The 15,658-nt window shown below is 35.8% G+C and overlaps 1 protein-coding gene across 3 annotated transcripts in view; it reads left to right on the forward strand.

Moving 5' to 3' along the window:
- Window positions 1–15,481, forward strand: part of LOC125024916 (AT-rich interactive domain-containing protein 2-like) — a 55,016-nt gene extending 39,535 nt beyond the window's left edge. Inside the window, exons 7-18 of one of the 3 annotated variants that reach the window (XM_047612687.1) lie at window positions 548–735; window positions 879–1,134; window positions 1,244–1,447; window positions 1,589–1,834; window positions 2,120–2,289; window positions 2,495–2,861; window positions 2,970–3,404; window positions 4,101–4,217; window positions 4,378–6,207; window positions 13,245–13,409; window positions 13,729–13,817; window positions 14,076–15,481. In XM_047612687.1, the coding sequence (XP_047468643.1) occupies window positions 548–735; window positions 879–1,134; window positions 1,244–1,447; window positions 1,589–1,834; window positions 2,120–2,289; window positions 2,495–2,861; window positions 2,970–3,404; window positions 4,101–4,217; window positions 4,378–6,207; window positions 13,245–13,409; window positions 13,729–13,817; window positions 14,076–14,193 (4,185 nt within the window). In that variant the 3' untranslated portion in view covers window positions 14,194–15,481. The remainder of the gene's footprint in view (window positions 1–547; window positions 736–878; window positions 1,135–1,243; window positions 1,448–1,588; window positions 1,835–2,119; window positions 2,290–2,494; window positions 2,862–2,969; window positions 3,405–4,100; window positions 4,218–4,377; window positions 6,208–13,244; window positions 13,410–13,728; window positions 13,818–14,075) is intronic. The other 2 variants (XM_047612688.1, XM_047612689.1) reach the window with 2 other exon arrangements.
- Window positions 15,482–15,658: the final 177 nt, after the last annotated feature.

The following is a 15,658-nucleotide window of genomic DNA, read 5'->3' on the forward strand; positions in this document are numbered from 1 at the left end:
TTCAATATATTCAGTTTGATCTACTCCTCAGAGAGATATGGTTTATATTTCACCAAAAGTATCACAGATGTGCAAAGTCTTTGAACAACCTGAATTTGATTTAATATATTTTGAAATGAACTGATTAATTGAAAGAGATGAAAGGGTTTCATCTGGCTCATCAGCAAGAGGTTTACTTTGTCCTGTTGATTAATCTGTTATTGATAAGTTAATTTTTTTGTACTATGTTAAGCTCATCCTCATGGAGTGCAGTTATTTACATTGCATAATGCTTCCCCGTTGAAGGAGTGAGAATCCTAAAAGGAAGTTGCTAAAAAGTTTGAAACGTGTCAAATCTTTGATGTCTCAACTACTTATAATGTAATTTATAGGAAAAGAAAATGTTAGATTTAAGTATTTAAGGATTGAAGGTCTATGGCTCATACAATTATGGCAGACTTTTAGCAGTAAAGATCATATTACTGTGCTGTTCTGACCTTGCTTAATTCTAGTCTTTGCAATTGTTTTTCAAAGAGGAAAATGTACTAAGAATCTATTTGCTTTCCAGGTTTTAGAGATCGAAGGTAGTGACTTAAAATTGGGAAAGGAAGATGTAGAGCTATTTCATCTGGGAAGAGATCTTGGACAGCAGGATGGAGAGGGGACGCGGATCAGCCAGATCCTGCATATCATCCGTAACTTATCCTTTGAGGAGCATAATGTCTCTTCCTTAGCCAGGTCTCAGACATGCCTCAGGTATGCTTCCTACGTTAATTGGTTGTTTTCACATCTCTAGTGTTTAGGGGTGGAAGTGATATGACACTTGTTTTCTATTTTGAACTTTTTGCAAAATGTGATGTAGTTAGAAGTACTAAATAGATTTTGTTGTACATTTTCAGGTTCTTAGTTTTGTGTATGTGTTCACAATGGGGTGGACTTGCTGTGAATGCTCTGGATACCTTGGGTAACATTGCACCTGAAGTTTCTCTGCGGGATCCAAAGATCGACTCTTGTACAGCATCGTTGATAACTCACATCTGCAATGGTGTGTCCTCTCCAGATCGAGCATTTGTCCTCAGGTCTCTGGAGGTCCTCAACAAATTAGCAATGAATGATCCCAATGAGGAAATTCTCAATAACAATATTGATCCTGCTGTAAGTCCTGTCTACATTTTCGTCCAAATGTTACTACACTTTTTGTCTGATATTCATTTTCTTATAGTTCCTTAACTTTTTGATACTAATGGGTGATTTTGTTTTACAGGTGTATGGACAAATATGTAGATATCTTACCATCCATGACATCATGCTGTTAATTTACACCTTAGAATGTCTATACTCTCTGTCATCTCTGGGAACACCTGCTTGCAATGCCATTGTCCGTGCAAAAGGGTCTATACACACACTAATATCATTATTGACGGTTGAAGCCCAAAGTTACGGACCAGAAGCCTGTATTGGAATGAAGGTCAGTACCTGTTTTCTTTTTTAGTTTGAACTTAATTGAGTATGGTTTGTTTGACCTTCTGTCTGTTAAAGCATGGGTGATTTTATAAGGTCACAGAATAGGGAACAGTCTGTTCATTTGTATTTGTTTTTGTATTCTCAGGTTGTGGAGACAGTTACTGGTGTAGTGAGTGAGCCAGAGCCTGCAAATCCACCGCCACCCACACCGGCTGTGACACCAAGCCTGCCAACTCCTACGATCACAGTGCAGACAGGTACCGTTGTCCCAGCCACAGCCATAGCTGTTGCTGCTCCTGCACCACCGACTGTGCAGCAGGTCACTCCAGTCACCCCTAAACCTCCTATCACACCTATTACAGGGGATCCAAAGAAAATAGCTAGCAGAATTGTAAGTTGAAAGGATTTATTAGTTTTTCATTTTACTAATGTATTTTAGACTCCTTAATAGTTTGATATAATTCAACCATGGAATATTTAATTGCAAGAGGGTGTCAGTGTAAATATATCTTGGATAACATCAGCCTTGTGGTGTGTTTTTTCACCTATTAATCTTTTTCTAGCGTTGCCCTCCCATTTTATTACGTAATTCTTTACTGTTTTGGTCTCAGGAAGGTGGCCTATGTTTATATTTAGTATACTTGATCTTTTAATTGCTCTTTAATTTCTTTTGCAGGTTCCTCCTGATGTTGAAGAGTTTGTAATGGAATGGGTAACAAAAAATTATGAAGCTGCTCCGGGGAAAGCCATTGAACAAGCAATTGTTTATCGTCATTTTGCAGCTTCAATGCAGTCCTTGGGTCGTAAACAAGGCTTGAATCCAGTTCTATTATCAAACTGTGTCCGGTAAGATCATAATGGAAGTTTTTTATATTTCCCCCTCCTCTCTCTCTCTTCCATATAGCGATTTGTGTATATTTGTATTTGTTCCTTCCTTCCTTCCTTCCTTCCTTCTTTACTTCCCTCCCTCCCACTTTATATGGATAGATATGTATTAGTGAGTACCACACACATCAGGTTTATATTTATCTTTATCCTTTGTATTTTTTAGGAAAGTTTTTGGAACCGGTGTTGGACCAAGTCGAAGACCGGTGGATGATGGTGCAGAAAAGTGGCATTATAATGGTATCAGGAGACGTGATGGTGTAGTAGTTCCACCTGTACCAGAAAAGAAAAAGGGAGGGAGAATAACAACAGGGACTGTTCCAATGTACAGTCCCACACCAGTCTTGCCAGCCATTAACACCATTGGTAACCAGGTGTCAGTACCTCTGACTGGTTCAACAGCACAGATAGTCACCGTATCCGCTCAATCTGACGGCATTGTGTCCCCATCGTCGCCTATCCTGAAGGCCCAGCTATCTGCACCCCTCAGACCGTCCCCACCTCCACCTCAGCCTGTTGTAAGAGGAACTCAGGTAAGGAAATTGTTTAATTTAAAATGTTACCCCGTCTATTTGTACAAAGTCAGTTATTTTTACACAAAGGTTCTCTGAACTAATAAGGGACTTGTATTTACATTGAAGGCCATGGTGACTGGTACCATGCCTCAGGGTGTGTTTAGCAGTCCACAGCAGCAACAGTCCCAACAGCAGTCTCCTCAGCAACCTCAGCAAACCAACAGATCAGATAATTCAGCCCTTATCAAGAGTCTTTTGGCCAACAAGGTAACTCCTGTTGGAGTAGGTCAGGCAGGCAGCATGGACCCACTCCACCCCCACCAGTCTCCCCACTCACGGCCCCTCCTAGTTTCCACAGCACCTCAACAACAGCCCAGGGCAACAGGGAGTGCAGGATCCTATGTCCAGGCACTGTCTCAGGGTCCTCCAGGACCTCTGGGTCCCATGCTCACTCAGACAAGCATGAGCTCTAGCCCTGGGATGCAGGTTGTGGCTGGGGGTTTGGTAGGGGGTCTGGGTGGCCAGTATGGAACACACCAGCCACCAGTATCACCAGCACAGGTAACACCAGTGTTGTCAACTTCCATTCAACAACATCCAAGCTCTGATGGTGAAGGGAAGCCCTGCTACTGCTGCTCGACTGGTGCTCCCGCTGCCCTCTGTGGCTGTCCTTCAGCTTTTGGTGCCTGGTGCTGGCCTGTATCTCTGGTCTTGTTCCTCCATCTTTTGTGAGGGACGGTGGTGGCGGCGGTGGTCGTATGGGATTGATTTGTGTGTTTGTGTGTGTGGATGTGTATGCTAGTGTGTGTGTTGACCATATTGCATGTGTTTCATGCTTCTGAATGCAGTGGTTAGCACTGATAAACCACTTTTCTCTTTCAGAATGACTAATATTGCTACCTTCTGGATGGATAAAACTAAAGGAAATTAACTGCATTATTAGTGTTTTGATTTCTTCTAACTTTCCTTATTTTGCAGATATAAGTAGTTTTGAACTCACATGACTAATTCACACTAATGTTTGCAGCAAGTGATGAATTCCTTAACATTTCTGACTGCATCTCACCTGCTCCGGACACGGCTTTATTTAACCTGTAGCATTGGTTTTAAATTTAACAGAAAATGTACAAGATTGTAAAGATCTTTCCCTGACATTTTTATTTTGGAGTTGGTGCCAATTTATTTTGAGTTGATTCATATGTAATTTATATGTTTGGTTTTAGTTTGCGTATTTGAAGGTTCCCTTTCCAATTCCAGGTGTCAAGAAACCTGCAGAAACAGCAGTTACAACAGCAACAAGTAGATAACAGCCAAGACAGCAGCAGTGACTCTCAAGTCAGAAAAACCTCATCTTTTAATGGGATTTGTAATGAGGTAAGCATGCACTTATATTCATATATTTTTATTTCTTGCCAACAAGATTTATTTATTATCTTCAGTAATTTGAGCATCCATTATCTTAAGTATTCCTATATCTTGGAAACTTTAGCCTCCCCCACTTAAATATTTGCTTCCTTCCTTTCTTCTCAAACAGATTAAAAGATGTGAAGATGACTCAAATTCCTTCTTATCATCTACACTGAATGACAAAAAAGTAACAAGTTTTGAAGGAATTCTACAAAATGGAATAAAATCGGAGATTGATGTGAAAGAAGAGGAGGCGAATGATGTCTCAGAGACCAAAGTAAAGAAAAATGTGTTAGCTGATCTGCTTGAAAAGACAGTTGGGGGAGACATACTGAATGGTGTGGTTGATAGAGACTTGAGAATCAGTGACAAGGGTCTAGAGTTTGTTAATCATGGACAGCAAGTGAAAGTAAACGGTCCAGTGGCCACAAATGGACAGTCTAGTAATGAATCGACCCAGGGTGGCATTAAGAGACCTGCAACTCCTGATAATGCTCCAGCAAAGAGAATTGCTATCGAAGATCCAAGAGGAGCTCCTGGCATGGATAGCCGAATAACATTATATGTCAGTCAGAATGGAAGTGAGAGTGGTGAAGTTATATCTCAGGGTCACCAGGTGGTTTTGAGTCAAGGACAGCAGGCTCCTACGGTGAATCCTGCACAACCACAACAGATGGTTGTAAGTCAAGCTGTGCTTGCTGGGCAGCAAGTGGGTACAACTCAGACGATGGTTACACCTCAAGGCCAGGTGATTCTCCAGCGACCAAGCACACAAACTGGAGTCATTGTGCAGCAAGGTGGGCAGATCCTGACACAAGGAACAGCTGCAGGACAAGTTATTCAACAAGTCATCCAACAGGGACAGTCGGGACCACCACAGAAAGTGATCCTCCATCAGGGTCAGCTTGGGCAGGTGCTGGGTGGGCAAGTTATTCTTTCGCAAGGTAGTGGTGGCCAACACCAAGTGATGGTGCAAGGAGGTAATAATATTCAGGGACAAGTGATAATGCAGAGTGTACCACATTGTCAGGGACAAGTGTTTGTGCAAGGAAGTAATGCGCAAGGCCAATTTGTTGTGAGTGGGAATCAGAATCAAACTGTAGTGGTTCCTGGAACACAAGGACAACAACAAGTTGTAGTGTCTAGTGCGCAAGGGCAGACTATGTTCGTTGCAGGAAATCAAGGTCAGCCTGTTGTAGTAAGTGGTCAGCAAGGAGGAAGTGGACAAGTGATGATGCCAGGAAATGTTGGAGGTACAGTCCTACTAGCACCTCAGCAACAGGGGTCCACAGCAAAGACACTTATAATTTTACCCAACCCAAAGATGGTTATCTCTGGTAACCAGCACCAAGGGGGCCAGAGCCAACAGCTGGTGCTACCGAGACAAATGGCTGGTCAGCAAGTTGTGCAGGTAGTTTCGTCGGGAACTACGGTACCTGTTGCTACTGTAACCAGTGCTATGAGAACAGTCAGGGCAGCCACACCAATAGCAGATATGCGTGCCACACCAACTCCTCCCCCTGTCCAGTTTCAGAGTAATAATAGTAACAGTAATAGTAATATCAGTAGTAGTTCAACTACGGCAGTGTACAGTGTTCAGACACCAGCTTCCTTACCTGCTGCCATAGCACCTGCCCCAGCAGGTCCTACAGCTGTCCCAGTGTCTCAGACCTCTGTGAGTCAGGGGCCACAGACACCTCACGTTCCTGCCCCGCAGGTGCTCTCCTCAGGTGTTGCAAGGCGCCCAGGAAATCCTAGTGGCTTACAGTACATATGTGAATGGCGGGGGTGCAACCAAGTGTTCAGCAGTGCAGGCCAAGTATATCATCATGCATGTAAAGTGCACTGCCCTCCTCACATCCCTGAAATACAGTGTGGATGGTCTGGATGTGATACCATGACAAGAAGGAGATTTAGTGCCATGACGCATCTTCACGACAGACACTGTAATGAGCAGGTAAGCTGATTTCTGTGGTTTCTTCATACCTTTCTTTTCTTTCTTTCTTTTCTTTCTTTCTTTTCTTTCTTTCTTTTCTTTCTTTCTTTTCTTTCTTTCTTTTCTTTCTTTCTTTTCTTTCTTTCTTTTCCTTCTTTCTTTTCCTTCTTTCTTTCTTTCTTTCTTTCTTTCTCTCTTTCTCTCTCTTTCTCTCTCTCTCTCTCTCTCTCTCTCTCTCTCTCTCTCTCTCTCTCTCTCTCTCTCTCTCTCTCTCTCTCTCTCTCTCTCTCTCTCTCTCTCTCTCTCTCTCTCTCTCTCTCTCTCTCTCTTGCTCTCTTGCTCTCTTGCTCTCTTGCTCTCTTGCTCTCTTTCTCTCTTTCTCTCTTTCTCTCTTTCTCTCTTTCTCTCTTTCTCTCTTTCTCTCTCTCTCTCTCTCTCTCTCTCTCTCTCTCTCTCTCTCTCTCTCTCTCTCTCTCTCTCTCTCTCTCTCTCTCTCTCTCTCTCTCTCTCTCTCTCTCTCTCTCTCAAGTGAAATGTAGATTCTGCTCAGTTTGTAATTTTCATTTTCATTGTAAGCTGTATAATGTTATTTTTATTAGCATACTTTAGGCAAGTGTTTGTGAATATTTAAAGCAAGCAAGTAATACTTAATAAACATTTTATTATTAAGTATAGAACAAAAAGACTTATGTAATTCTTATTGAATATTTGTATATACTGTGTAATCCCTTTGAAGAATCCAAAGTGGGTTGTCATCTAAGTGACCTCATGGTTATATACAACTAAACATCAAAAATCTGTTGGTTGAGAATATTTAAAGAATATTATTCCATTAAACACCTGGAATATTTAATGAAGGTGAAATTTAACATTTGTATAGACAGTAGGCAGTACCATGTCAGTCACCTTGTAATGTACGTTGGATTGTTTCAAGTCCTATAAATGTGAGGGTATATCACTTACAAATCAAAGACAGCCTGGAAGCACAATTATACATATTAGACCTTAAAACCATAAGAAAGAAGTATATGAATATAGCCCTTACAAGAGAACAAGTCTTAAAGCTTGTGATTGGATTTGCTAAAATTAAGTAAAGGTTCTAGTTCTTCTTTGTTTTTAGTCATAGAAATAGTTTGTTCTCTCAAGAATGGATCAATTTTTTTTTTTAGAGCAGTATTGTTTTCCTTTTTCACAGTTGCTTCATGCATCTCATCCTTGCAGAGCTTTTATTGATTCATGGCATTCATTGGTTTGCAGGCTGAGTTTTTTTATATGAATAGTTATATTCTGTGTGATTAAGGGTATAGAAATATGTCATGTATTAGCATCTGATTTTGATACAAACTGGAAGAGGAGGGTCAGTGTATGTTAAATATTATGATGTGTTTCATTTACATGTTTTCTGATAACTGAATATGAGGGTAGGGTTTTATGAAATGCATTTTGTATTGCTGGCTTTAGATATTGTAGTGGTATTGTTATCAATATTGTTAACAATAGACTGACAAAGATTTTTTTTTTAAGGATTTTCAGATGGATAGTGCTTATAAGCTCTTTTATGGATCCTTTTTCTGTTCATTCTTTCTTTCTTTCTTTCTTTCTTTCGTTTTCTTGCTTTCTTTTTCTTTCTTTTTCTTGCTTTCTTTTTCTTTCTCTTTTTCTTTCTCTTTTTCTTTCTTTCTTTTTCTTTTTCTTGCTTTCTTATTCCTTTTCTTGCTTTCTTATTCTTTCTTTCTTTCATTCTTTCTTTCTTTCTTTCTTTCTCTTTTTCCTTTTATTCTTTTTCTTTTTTTCTTTTTTCTTTCTTTCTTTCTTTCTTTCTTTTTCTCTTTCTTTCTTTTCTTCTTTCTTTCTTTCTTTTCTTCTTTCTTTCTTTCTTTCTTTCTTTTTCTCTTTCTTTCTTTTCCTCTTTCTTTCTTTTCCTCTTTTTCTTTTTCTCTTTCCTTTTGTTTTTCTTTTTTTCTTTTTCCTTTTTCTTTCTTTTCTTTCTTTTTCTTTTTCTTTCTTTCTTTCTTTCTTTCATTCTCTTTTTCCTTTTATTCTTTCTTTCATTCTCTTTTTCCTTTTATTCTTTCTTTTTCTTTTTCTTTTTTCTTTCTTTCTTTCTTTTTCTTTCTTTCTTTCTCTTTTTCTTTCTTTCTCTTTTTCTTTCTTTCTCTTTTTCTTTCTTTCTCTTTTCCTTTCTTTTTCTTTTTCTTTTTTTCTCTTTTCTTTTCTTTTCTTTTTCTTTTTCTTTCTTTCTCATTTTTTTTCTTTCTTTTTTCTTTCTTTTTCTTTCTTTCTTTCTTTTTCTTTCTTTCTTTTTCTTTCTTTCTTTCTTTCTTTCTTTCTTTCTTTCTTTCTTTCTTTTTCTTTCTTTCTTTCTTTCTTTCTTTCTTTCTTTCTTTCTTTCTTTCTCTCTCTCTCTCTCTCTCTCTCTCTCTCTCTCTCTCTCTCTCTCTCTCTCTCTCTCTCTCTCTCTCTCTCTCTCTCTCTCTCTCTCTCTTCTCTCTTTCTCTCTCTCTCTTTTTCTCTCTCTCTCTTTTTCTCTCTTTCTCTTTCTCTCTAAAATTTCAAAAATTTCTTTCTTTCCATTGAGTTTTGAGCCTTTTTTTGATATTTGATGTTGCTATTTGCGAAGCTATATTATGGCAAAGACAGATATTTAAAAAAAAATGGTATATTAATTCACGGAAGTATTGTGCTTAGTGTATATCAACCTTTTGATATACACTTCTTGTTTGTATTTATTTTTTTATTTTAATGAATTTCTCATACTAGAAGCTACTATAAATGCTTGAATAGATTTTAAAAGCAGTTCCTATACCAATAGTTTTTCATACTCTGATATTTTGTTGGAGGGGGGGAGGGAGAACACAGCTAATGGCCCAACAGTCTTTTTAGAGATAGAGTTACATTATTGATGAGAGATTTTATACTTGAAACATTCTGAAATTCATAATGATGTCATATTCCAAACTTCCATTTGTATTTTGAAAGAAAAGAATAGTAGAGGATAAAAAGAGACTTAATGGTTTGAATTGGAAAACCAAGATTCTTGTTACTAATATGATGCAGTTTAGGTCCCTAGTGATCATTAAAGGGGTATTCTTATGCTGTGATTATTTTCACACCCTAGATTATTTTGTCTTTGACCCTGTTTTCTCTTTCTTTAACATGGATTAAATGAATAAGTCAGTCACAGTTTATAGCCCTTTTATGTTATAGCTTTTTCATTTAGTGGCTGGATGCTATTACAGGAATTTAGGCAAAAAATAGTACTATGGCTTCATTAAAACTTTCGAGTCTGTATCAAAGATACAAACCAGGACATTAACATTGCACAAATACCATGAAAACAAGCACCTTGGTTTGCATATGCCTGAGTTAAGATCTTTTAGGATTTTAGCAAGCCAGAAAGCATAGTCATAATGTTGAATTGCATATATAATGTTATATAGATTAAGGGTCATTGTTTCTTTTAAAAAGGGATATATATAATATATATATATATATATATATATATATTTATACAAGCAAGAAATTATTTGTTTCATTATTGGGGGAATTTAGAGCTTACAAATGTAATCTAGTCGACCACAGCAACATAGAGAATATGTACTGTATACTTGACAGTAGAACTTAGGTCAGACTCCATAATTTTGTATTGCCTTTTGTAAGCAAATATTCTCGTATTTCTGTTTAGAATTATAGTGAAGGGAGTCAGTGGTATCCATTAGTACGTTGTTATAGAAGTCCATTATCCCAAGAATTCCTTGCTTTGTGCATATGTAGGATCAATTTGAATTGGATCAAACCCTGAAAGAAGGAAAGCAAGATCAGACAAGATTAAGGAAACTTTTAATAAGTAAGATTCTTAACTTGTTTTTCTTTACTTCTGGGGATCTGTCAACACATGACAGGGGAGGGTGTTTTTTCTTTCTGCTCAAGATTAACCATATTTCTGAAATTTGGTAATTGTTCATATTGTGGTTACACATACCTTGCAAAGACCATTACTCTCTTGCTTACCATAAATGGCTATGTCAACAAATATGTCAATTCTTCTGTCTTTTTTTTTTTTTTTTTGACAATTCTATTATCTGTATATTGAAATGTGTTAGTTGCACTGATTTGAATGTCTTCCTAATTTTATATGCTAAAGGTCAGTTGTAATAGCATTAACTCTTTCCTTGTCTTTAGAAGTTCATCAGTAACATATGATGCTTGTGATATTTTATGGTATATCACCTAATGACTTCTTTGTTGGCAACTTTGAAGAATGATCTAGAGAGCTGCAAACATACACATATATATTCATTTATATATACACATACATATACACATACATATACATATATATACACACATATATACACATATGTATATATAAATATATATACATATACATACATACATATATATACATGTGTATGTATACATGTACATATACATATATACATATACATATATACATATATACATATATACATATATACATATACATATATACATATATACATATATACATATATACATATACATATATACATATATACATATATACATATATACATATACATATACATATACATATACAGATACATATATATATATATATATACATATATATATATATATATATATATATATACATATGCATATGCATATATATATACACATACATATATATATACATATATACATATGCATATGCATATATATATACACATACATATATATATACATACATATATACATATGCATATGCATATATATATACACACATACATATATATATATATATATATATACATATATATCATATTTATATATATCATATTTATATATATCATATATATATATAAATCATATTTATATATATCATATATATATATATATATCATATTTATATATATCATATATATATATATCATATTTATATATATCATATATATATATCATATTTATATATATCATATATATATATCATATTTATATATATCATATATATATCATATTTATATATATCATATCTATATATATATCATATATATCATATCTATCTATAGTCTATATATATATCATATATATATATATATATAAGTCATATATATATATATATATATATATATATATATATATATATATATATATGTGTATATATATTTATGTATATATATATATATATATATATATAATATATATATATATATGTATGATGTATATATGTATGATATATATATATATGTATGTGTTTATATTATATATTTATATATACATTTATATTTTTATATATATATATATATATATATATATATATATATAATATATGTATTTATATATAGACATAGGTTGAATAGTAGTCAGATAGGGATAGGGATAGGAATGAGGATAGTAACTACTATATATGTGTGGCATCTACATATTTGATTTTCTGTCTTCAGATTGTCACGTTTGTTACTTGAAATGACTACTTTGGAAATGTTGCTTTGTTACATGTTTAAGGACATTTGTTGTTGTTATGATTATTATGGTTATTATAGTTATATTGATGATTGTTATAGTAATAGTTATTAATAGTGTAGTGAGAATTATCAATATAATTGTCAGTTATTGCTTATAATTATTATTAATTTTTACTTTATTTTTGCTGTTAATATTGGGTTGCATTTGTATTGCAACTACAATAGAGTTGATTAACAATCTAAATGCATTTAATTATTGCACTGGTTCCTGAAGTTTTAGTTGTTTACCTTTAGTATTTTCATATTCTGCTAAAGACTTGATTTAGAAATATATGTTTTAAGAGTTCTGAAGAAGCACTGTGAATTTCTTAGTGGCTACAAATATATCGTTTTTCCGAGAGTTTTAATGGTGAATACAAGGAAATTTAATCTTGTTTTTTTAGATTCTAGAACATTTATTTATTTATTTTCATATATACTCAAAACTTCTGAGACATGCATAGCCAATTAACGACAACGACAACTTGATATGTGCTGTTCTATATTTTTCTAAGGATTTTTTTAATGCGTTATCAGGGTGTAGCTGGCATGTGGGGCCAGAATGAATACTATATACTATATGAACTGTACAGATCACACACAAACTACTTTCGTTTTATTTTTGTCACATTAAGTAGAACTGGAATTGGGTCTGATATAAAGAGCAGATGATGCAGTAACAGAAGTAATGAATGGATGCAATTATCTCTTGTTAAAACTTTTTAACAAGAGATAGGAGGTTTTACTATCATTGAAAATTCATTCTTTCTTTCTTTCTTTCTTTCCTTCTTTCCTTCTTTCCTTCTTTCCTTCTTTCCTTCTTTCCTTCTTTCTTTCTTTCTTTTTTTCTTTCTTTCTTTCCTTCTTTCTTTCTTTCTTTCTTTCTTTCCTCCCTTCCTCCCTCCCTTCCTCCCTCCCTTCCTCCCTCCCTTCCTCCCTCCCTCCCTTCCTCCCTCCCTTCCTCCCTCCCTTCTTCCCTCCCTCCCTTCCTCCCTCCCTTCCTTCCTCCCTCCCTCCCTCCCTTCCTCCCTCCCTCCCTTCCTCCCTCCCTCCCTCCCTCCCTCCCTTCCTCCCTCCCTCCCTCCCTCCCTCCCTCCCTTCCTCCCTTCCTCCCTCCCTCCCTCCCTTCCTCCCTTCCTCCCTCCCTCCCTAATGTGATAAAAATTGCTGTGACCCTTTCAATACAGCCAGCGTGGGATCTATTTATTGTGGCATCTTAACACACATCTTGATCATGATAAAGTCAAGCTTTTACGTTTGGTTGTTTTAGATGTTAGGAAATTAAGAAAATAATTTAGTCCTTGAATGACGTTATTAGAAATTTCTGTGTCGCTAGCGCACTAGTGTGTTGCGATGCCTACAGTGTTTTGTTATGATGGCCATAGGCGTGGGCCATCAGATATAGGTTGGAGGGGGTTCCTGTTCAATGGTTTTAGTTTGTTAGGTATATGTAAAAGCACTCGACCTCTGTTGTGTTGTATGGCATTTCGCTTAATGCCCTACGTCACATTTTACTCTTGTTTTTGTAAATTTGATATTATGTCAAATCTTTTAACACCCCGCAATTTTCAGTTATTACAGATCCTGGCAGTTAGACGGTCACAATTAGCTGCTACGGGAAAGACGGAGATCCCCATCCCTCAAGCACCTCCCCCCCATCCGGGATATGCGCCCAATGCTGCCTTCCATGCCATCAAAAGACACGCTCTCGAAGTTATCAACCAGAGAGATGCGGTGGTAAGTTTAGCTTATGATTATTTTTTTATTTATTTATTTATTTATTTTTTTTTTTCTTTTTATTTTGTTGTAGTTATTATTTTTTATTTATTTCCCCCCCCCCCCTCTTTGTGTTAGGTGCATGAGAGAGCTTTTAATTTTTAAATCTCCTTTAATTACTGGCTGATGAGATTATAATTGTGTACCATTTGAATTTACTCGTGTCAACTGTCTGGATCATTTGGGAAACTGAATTTTAAAAATCTCTTATGGTTTTGAATTGAATAGAGTATCTATCAGCTTCATTTTGAAGTTTACTGAATCTTGTTTTTCTTTCCAGGAAAAAGAAGGGCCTGTAACAAAAAGTATTCGATTAACCTCAGCTCTGATCCTGAGAAACCTAGTCATATACTCTAATACCGGGAAAAAGTAAGTACAGAATGAGCCTGTGTTCCTCTTTTTCATGATACATATTTCAGGTTCAAATGCTGAGAAAATTTGAATTTGTATTTCATCTGTTGTTTTAGAGCTTAACTGTATAGGAACTGTTTAAGATCGTCATGTATTGTTTTTTACTCATATTAATTTTAGTTGATGCTGAATTTGCTCCATTATTTCTTTTAGATATTTGATAAAGACAAACAATTTTGTTAGATGCAGCTGAACAGTTCTCTCTTCCCTTTCCAGGTTATTGCGAGGCTTTGAGTCTGAGCTAGCAAATGTCGCCCTTAGTACAATGGAGTCATCACGAACAGTGGCCCAGATCCTCTACGACATCCGCCTTCCTGATCATCAGGGCATTTAAACTGCCAGATTCATGGACTTTTTAAATACCTATTGAACCCTTAAACTCATGAGTTAAGTGGAATTAACAGTCCTGAAGAAAATAAACGGCTGTTATTTTGACTTAATAGTGGGGAGACCGCTCTGAGGGCCAACACAAGTGTTCAATGCTATCCACAGTATGGTGTGTAAAACTTGCTGTTCACTAAAGTTGAGTGGTTTTGAGTGCGATTAAATGTCATACAAAAAGGGAGTCCAAAAACTTGGGCACATTAAGCAGTGCAATTATTAAATATTCTTTCATTAAATTGCTTACAATGATGGGTAGTTGAGTAAGAATGAGCGTTATTTATTTTGTATTGTGCCAGTGACTAGGTGGAAGTTGAAATCCTTGCTTGTCAGAGACCTGCCTTGTAGTTTCTCATTCCTTATGTTAGAAATTTGCATTTAGGTCATTGATATCATTGTATGGAAGTCAAACTCTGTGGTATCATTTTTACTATTTATTTTTTAATTAGCACATTTCAAATTTTAAGTTTCAGAGCTTATGTAGATAATGTCCGGATGCAGTGTTTTACTGCCTAGATGGTAATTTTAATGAGTAATCTCAACTTGCTAAATTTTGCTCTATATGACTAGTTTAGCATGATGGTGGATCTGTCAGCACAATTTTGTAAATTTTGTACACAGTGTATAAATACCATAACTTCTGTACATGTAGACTGTAGTGGAAAAAAATTCTTCTGCTAAAAGCAAGTTAAAGACAAGTTTCCTCCAGTACACATGCTTAGGAGAGGCAGCTGAAGGCAGTGGTGCCAAGTGCCCACACAAGGTCCAGCCAGATGTAAATGGGTTTCATATGTAGATATATATATGGACCTTTTAGAAAACCTGTGAAAATTCATAAAAGGAGAAAGTTGTGATACCAAATATATAAATCTTGTTTTTTTAATAGAAAACTTGAAATCTACGTGAAGACTAATTCTATTTTCTATCATTATTTGTAGAATCATAGATGGGTAGCATATTATTTTTTACCAGTTTAACATGTATGATGCAGACACTGGCCAATGAATAATGATTTTTTAATAATCAATTATGTTACTTGAGGAGCATATACTCTGTGCATCAAAATATCAGTTAGTTCAGATTATAAATTAGGTGAGGATACTTGTACATTTTTATCTATATTGTTATGCCGTCTTGAAATGGGATTCACTATTAAATCTCTGTACCTGAGTCACATGATACACTAATAAATCATTGTTTTGATGTTTAATGTTCTCAAAGTCAAGCCAGAAACCTGGTGTCACAAACTGTTAGAGAGACCCCAGTTTAGTGGTGATAGCCAGGGCTTTTACAGTAACAAGTCTGTGTCCAGCCAGATCTGCTGCTGCCATTCACTTACTTGCATGACCAAAATGTTGAAACTTGGGGTTTTGTTTTGCACATCATTGGGGTAATTTTGTGTGCATCGTGGCGAGCGG

This window comes from Penaeus chinensis, chromosome 4, assembly GCF_019202785.1.
Source record: "Penaeus chinensis breed Huanghai No. 1 chromosome 4, ASM1920278v2, whole genome shotgun sequence".
Lineage (NCBI taxonomy): Eukaryota > Metazoa > Arthropoda > Malacostraca > Decapoda > Penaeidae > Penaeus > Penaeus chinensis.